The following is a 6,865-nucleotide window of genomic DNA, read 5'->3' on the forward strand; positions in this document are numbered from 1 at the left end:
CCGGATTCTTGGCAAGAGAAGCTCCTGCAAGTCACAAGATTATGTGTGTGATAGGCTCACTGTCAGAGAACGACTGGAAAATCGATTCAGACATGGCTGTGCGGCAAATTGCCTCTGAATCGATCAGCCGATCGATTGAAGGTAAGGCAATCGATTGACTGATCGATTGGTAAAGTTCTGCGCAGCACAGAATGCGTCTGGATCGATCAGCCGATCGATTCAAGGGATTGAATCGATCGGCCGATTGATCCGTGAACATTCTGTGCGAAGCACAGAATCACTCCGAATCGATCAGCCGATCGATTCAAGCAGCTGCGATTTCATGAGCAAGCGGCTGAATCGATTCAAACGCTGCCTCCAATCGATCCAAGTCAAATGAAAGAATCTGCACCGTCGATCTTGACGCGATGGCTTCCAACGGATAGTTGTGAATCGATTGGAATATGACCTCAATCGATCCACGGCGACGGCGGCGTGAGAAACGGCTAGTTTTCTCAACGTATAAAGCACGGAAAGAAACGGGAAAACAAACACAACGAAATATATACTGTTCCATTGCTCTCCAAGCCTTTTGAAAGCTCTCAAGTGATAAAGATTCAAAGCAAAGGGTTCAAGCTCCTCTCTACTACGTACTGAAATCTTGCCTGTAAAGAAGAAGCTGGTTAAATATTGTAATCCTTCTCTACTTCTTCTTTGTAGCGTTTGTGATATTTATTTTGAAGAAAAGGGAGAGGTGTATTTCTGTTAAGGTTTCTCCACCTTCGGTGTGATTCCGAGAAGGAGGGTTTTCGATAGTGAAAGAGTGTGAGTGGTGTGGATCCTTGGATTAGTCACCTCCTTGAGGAGGTGGATACCAAGTAAATACCGGTGTTAGCATTGCCTTCAGATTTCCGCTGTACAAAACAAAGTTGGTCAGCAAAAGAAGTGAGTCATTCACCCCCCCCCCCCCCCCTCTAGCTCAACCGATCCTAACATGATCGACCAAAGCATTCTACACAACTTATATACATGATCTTTCAAGTTTTCAACTGGTCCGAATTCATCCTTCCGTTGTGCTATGATGCTGCTACGCCCTACTGATGCTGAGAAGCCGTCTAACCCCAATGTCGATCCAATAATCTTCAATTGTTGGGTAATGAAATTTTTAATTAAGTATTTAATTACTACATAAAGGAAAGTGTAGATTGCTACATTTATCTTTAGTTTACTATTGTACTCGATTTTCTCTTCTAGCAGTTCCGGAAGAGGTTCATAGTGGATTGTTCGTCGATACAGTCCGAGGGGTCGTGGATTTTGGAGTAGGAGTCGTCGAAGACTCCGAACCAAGTAACTTCTCGAGTCCCCCCCCCCCCCTCCCTCACGTGCACACCGATCCTACAATTAGGTTCCTTTTGCTAACATATGGTTCTCTCCTTGACCCACTTGAATTTTACCTTGCCTAACCTCCAATTAGGACTTTGCTCCCTTGAGTTAGAACTTCATCTTACCTAACTTCCAGTTAGGACTTTACCCTTACCTAACTCTCGAGTTAAGACTTTGTCTTGCCTAATTTCCCGTTAGGATTTTATCTTTCATAACCTCTAGTTAGAACTTTACGAGTCAAGTATCCGGTTCTCCCAGACCCACTTGACTTCTTTCACATATGCAGTCAAATATTCAGTCGACCTTAACCCACTTAACATTTTCTCATATATTATCCAAATATCAAAATTTAAATTTTAACCCCTTCAAGCTTAGTTAAATTGGTGAAACTTGAGTCGAAGATGATTATATTAATAATCTCCTAACGGAAAGAAAATAAGGTGCATTTTATTTTTGCTCAAAATTATTAAAAGAAAATAATGTCAATTTTTGGCTTTGTACCACAATTTGTTTAGGTCATGATTTTATGACTATTCTTCTTGTTCAATAAGCAAACAAGGTCACCCTTTATGATTCCGTCCTTCGTCGTCTCGCTTCATGCCTCTCGGTCATCTATTCTACGCTAAAGTATTTTTTCTCAAGAGCATTCAAATCCTAACTTCGAACATTCCACATCTACCTAACTGACAACAAATGCACATGCCAATATTCAACTATTTCATTTCTAACCAAACTAAAATCTAATAATTAAGCATTTTCTTTTTTTATTTATTTTTTAAAATCCCTTTTCCAATGATTTATTAAAGATTCCATGAATTAATACAGATATCACCAAAAAAAACAAAAAACAGCATGTCGATACTCATGTACACGGCACTCGAAACAGCTGCCTGTAATTGTATTCGGGACTTATCCGGATGCTAATGTGAACTTTTTGAACCCACCCGATAACATATTTAGATGGAGATTTGTAATTTTAGGGTGGTAAACCAGTCTAGCCGAGTTTAATTGAGTCGAGTTCGAGATGTTTAAATTTATTTGATAAAATAATTGAGTCAAGTTAAATCGAAATTAAAATGAATTAAATTTTTAAAATGATTATTCAATTTTGACTTGATTTATTTTTTATAAATTTAAAATTATTTGAAATTTATCTTGAACTTAATTCATTTAGATATTATTTCTCAATTCAAATTTATTTGAGTTCTCAATTAAATTTTATTTGATTATAAAATTTTAATTTATTTTATTAATTATTGAATTTGATAATTAAAATGTAATGAAGTTTATTAATTTATGCTGCTGATAACATTATTCATAAATGTTGAATATATTTTAACCTTACATGTGTTCAAGCCGTTTGGTGTACCGTTCTAAAGATTTGTACGATAGCTTGTTTGCAACTACAGATCGTACCTATGTGGGGGAATGGCTGTGGGTCCCTCCTTTAGGACAATCAAATAGAAGGTAGAACGTTGGGTAATGACTTATGTAGGACAAATAATCCATCGATCCGACCAAGAGCTGACGTCAGTCGATTTATACTTCCGTTCATACTTGTGCTTTTGAAACTCGTGAAATGATGAGATCGAACGCGTCTGGCGAGCAAGCCACGACAAAATCCCTCCCCGATCCAGTTCCGTGATTCTTCCACCACCATCTGCTTGAAATCCGTCGGTAGGACTCCGGCTGGGAGGATTCGTTTGATAAAATCTGGTTCTTTGAGCTCGAGAAGCTCCGCGGTCAGAGGCGGAGATGCGGGGGAGGAGCGGCGGCGGTTGTGATAGGAGAATGTCGTATCGATGGATGATCATCCTCTGCTCTTGTAGCTTCGCTCTCGGGATGCTTCTCACTGACAAGTTAGATCCAAGTCCTTGTCCTTTTTTTCCGTGTTAAAGATCTAATTTTGATTGGAGTGGAATTGGGGGGTTTTGTTTGTGATTAGGTTTTGGGCGTTTCCGGATGCAAACAGCCCGATCATCTCGAATAGGCGAAGGCAGGAACAAGAGCTCAAGATCATCTCGGAAGATTGTACCACCAAAAGGGTTTGTTTTGCTTCCTCATTTGCTCTTAAACCGTTGGATTTGGCCTTCGAGTGATTCAAAATCGGAACTTGATTACAGAAGCATGAGGAAGATAAGGATGTTATGGGCGAAGTGAGCAAAACACACGAGGCGATTCAGTGCGTAGTATACATTTTCGAGGTTACTTGTATTTTGAGGAAAAGAACTAAAGTTTGTAGGATGCATTGTGTGGCAGATCTCTGGACAAGGCGATCTCCACGCTTCAAATGGAGTTGGCTGCGAAGAGGAGCTCGAGGGAGTTGATCGGCACAGATGGCTCGCCGACGGCAGGTCCTTTGACCGAACATAGGAGGAAGGCTTTTGTTGTGATTGGGGTAAATACTGCGTTCAGTAGCAGGAAGAGAAGGGACTCGGTGAGAGCGACATGGATGCCACAAGGTAGACTAGATAAGCTATTCTCTTCAATAAGATCACAACTTTACTGAATTGGTGATCGCTTATTTTCTAACTGAATTTATTTTGGGGGGGCTGTGGGTATGGCTGTATTGATTGTATGAGAACCATCTTACATGAATGTAATCAGAGCTTCTACTAACTATCTTCTCCCTTTCTCCTTTTGCGATTAATTAGGCGAAAAGCTCCAACAGTTAGAACATGAAAAGGGAATTGTGATTCGATTCACAATCGGCCATAGGTAAACAAAAGAAGCATCTTCTTATTTCTTACTGTTGTTTTTTTTTTGCTCTTGTTGAACCTCTTTTGTCATACAGATGCAAATTTTAGACTTGCCTTTCTGGTAGAATGTGAGTCCCAATGGATGTATTTGTTGTTTCAGCTGATCTCTTTTCATTTGCTAACAAATGATCAGATCTGCAAATTTTGCATTTTTGTATTAAGTGAAGGTGTATCCGTGAGGTATTCATGACGAAGTGAGAGTTGAATCTCTGTAAATTTTGAAACACTTGACCTTGCTTTTTGGACTTATAGTCCTTAACTCGTTTGCTTATTTTCTCATGATACTTTGCTATCTTCTTTCATTTTGCATCTAGTGTTTCTCCCCCTACTGATTCTTGCATTACTTGAAGCACGCGCCTATATCATGAGCAATCAGAAACCATGAGACCTCAAGATACCAACTATAATCCACTATGTCAATACAATCAGAGATTTCAACACTTTTAGTCGAACAATGGAATATATTTGTGAAAATATTTTAGATAAGCATGCTATATAGTGCGCATTCATTCAGTGTTACAGACATTGGAGGGAAATACTATCATTAATATGTTCCCATGAAACAGTCAGGAAATCGTATTGCTATTATCGCTGAATTGATTTTTTTATAGGATAAGGTGATAGAGGAATGGGCTAACAACCTAAAATAGGAGTCTCACTAGATGTCGTGTGATGCGTTATATATATATATATATATATATATATATTATGACAGATAAGCTCATTTTTTTTAATGAATAATGAATACGAGTTTTTAAGACTATCAGTTTAACTATTGAACCTTAAGCTATTGTGTGTTCCATCTTCATTATCTGTTTTCTTGTTTCAAACAATTTCCTGAGAATTACACTAACCCAGATAATAATTTTATTGGTTACTGGAAGCCCTAAACATTTATGCTTTTGGCACAGCGCTACATCTAGCAGCATTCTGGATAAGGCTATCGATTCGGAGGAAGCTCAGCACAATGACTTGCTCAGGCTGGTACTGCATAACGTCCAAGATTCTAAATCCCACATTGACTGCCATTCAGATAATTTGCTTGACCTGAATCTACGTGGCGTTTGTTCTGCAGGATCATGTTGAAGGTTACCATGAACTTTCTGCGAAAACAAAAATATTCTTTTCAACTGCTGTCACAATTTGGGACGCTGAGTTCTTTGTCAAAGTGGATGATGATGTTCATGTGAATCTAGGTGCAAATTATAGTGTTCATTTCCATATTCTAAGTTTTCCTCGGCCATATGTAAATTATGATTTATATTATGATATGCAGGCATGCTAGCCACGACTCTTGCTCGACATAGATCCAAACCGAGAACCTACATAGGGTGTATGAAGTCTGGGCCAGTACTTTCTGACAAGTAATATTCTTGTGTTTCTTCTTTTTGTTGTTCGTGTTCCTTAAAACAAAAATGACTTCCAGGAATGTGAAGTACCACGAACCCGAATCCTGGAAGTTTGGAGAAGAAGGAAACAAGTACTTCCGCCATGCAACCGGACAGATTTATGCTATCTCAAAGGATCTAGCTACATATATCTCGATCAACCAGTGAGTGTCTTTATAGATCGTCTTGCTACATGCTTGGCCTTAGCTGCATCAGTTGCATTCAGTGTTAAATTATCAAACGCAGGCCGATACTACATAAGTATGCCAATGAAGATGTATCACTAGGTTCGTGGTTTATTGGGCTGGAAGTTGAACACACCGATGAGAGGAGTATGTGCTGTGGAACTCCTCCAGGTCAGGCTCTCTCCTCTTGCACGCGCACAGTCATTTTACATGAGAATTCATAGTTTTATATTCGATGTTTTTTTCTTCAGATTGCGAGTGGAAAGCCCAGGCAGGAAATGTTTGCGTTGCATCGTTTGACTGGAGTTGCAGTGGTATATGCAAATCAGTGGAGAAGATGAAGGATGTTCATGAAAGGTGTGGCGAAGGAGATGGAGTGTGGAGTGCTTTGTTCTAATGGGTTATCCGACGTATGTTTGTTTGTTTGTTTATTCTACATCAAACAATTGGAGAAAGGCTGATCGAAAGATGAAGAACAGGTTTCTTCACGAATACCATATGATGAATCGACACTTGCTCTCTTCCTCGGAGGCAATTATGTGCTATCATTTTCGATAAACTGGTGATGATTATGTTTTTTGGAGGATTCTTGATCGTAAAATGATGTCTGAATTTTTTTTCCTTGATTTAGAGATGAAACAAGAAGGCATTTAGTGTGATAGACGGAGAGGATGATGCTAATTATGTAATATGTGTTTTAGAAAAGAAAAACTTCATAAGAAAATTAGATTGTTTTTTGACTGATTAAGTGAGTTATTGAAAATATTTTTCAATATTTCATTTTCTTTTACCCGACTATGTCTTTGCTACTTAATGCCTCTAATGATCCTTTCTCTGTGTCCATTCATCAACTCATAGTTTCCGCTTCACCTACTTTATTAGAGTAAAAAAAATGATATCGCTTATTCTACTTATTCCAAACGGTATAATATTGTTGATCGCATATAATAAAGATACAAATAGATAAATTATGAGATACAAATAGATAAATTATGAGAGTATTTTATCTTATATAATAAATTATAAAGGTATTTTGTCTTATATCATAAGATAGAGATAGGTAAATTACCAAGGTATTTTATCTTAGTATAACAATCATTTATATAAACAAATTTGACATCTAATCCCATTCAAAGGCGTGAAGCTAGAAAGTTGGGGTGTGATGGCTCTG

The 6,865-nt window shown here is 38.3% G+C and overlaps 1 protein-coding gene across 1 annotated transcript; it reads left to right on the forward strand.

Moving 5' to 3' along the window:
* The first annotated feature begins 2,899 nt into the window (after nt 1-2,899).
* On the forward strand, nt 2,900-6,442 carry LOC122056568 (beta-1,3-galactosyltransferase 7-like). The gene is made up of 11 exons (XM_042618576.1): nt 2,900-3,221; nt 3,308-3,407; nt 3,486-3,544; nt 3,622-3,824; nt 4,017-4,080; nt 5,033-5,105; nt 5,197-5,317; nt 5,398-5,485; nt 5,548-5,673; nt 5,756-5,865; nt 5,946-6,442. Exons 1-11 carry the CDS (start codon nt 3,118-3,120, stop codon nt 6,089-6,091), a joined length of 1,194 nt encoding a protein of 397 aa, XP_042474510.1. The 5' UTR covers nt 2,900-3,117; the 3' UTR covers nt 6,092-6,442.
* Nucleotides 6,443-6,865: the final 423 nt, after the last annotated feature.

This window comes from Zingiber officinale, chromosome 3B (genome assembly GCF_018446385.1).
Source record: "Zingiber officinale cultivar Zhangliang chromosome 3B, Zo_v1.1, whole genome shotgun sequence".
NCBI lineage: Eukaryota > Viridiplantae > Streptophyta > Magnoliopsida > Zingiberales > Zingiberaceae > Zingiber > Zingiber officinale.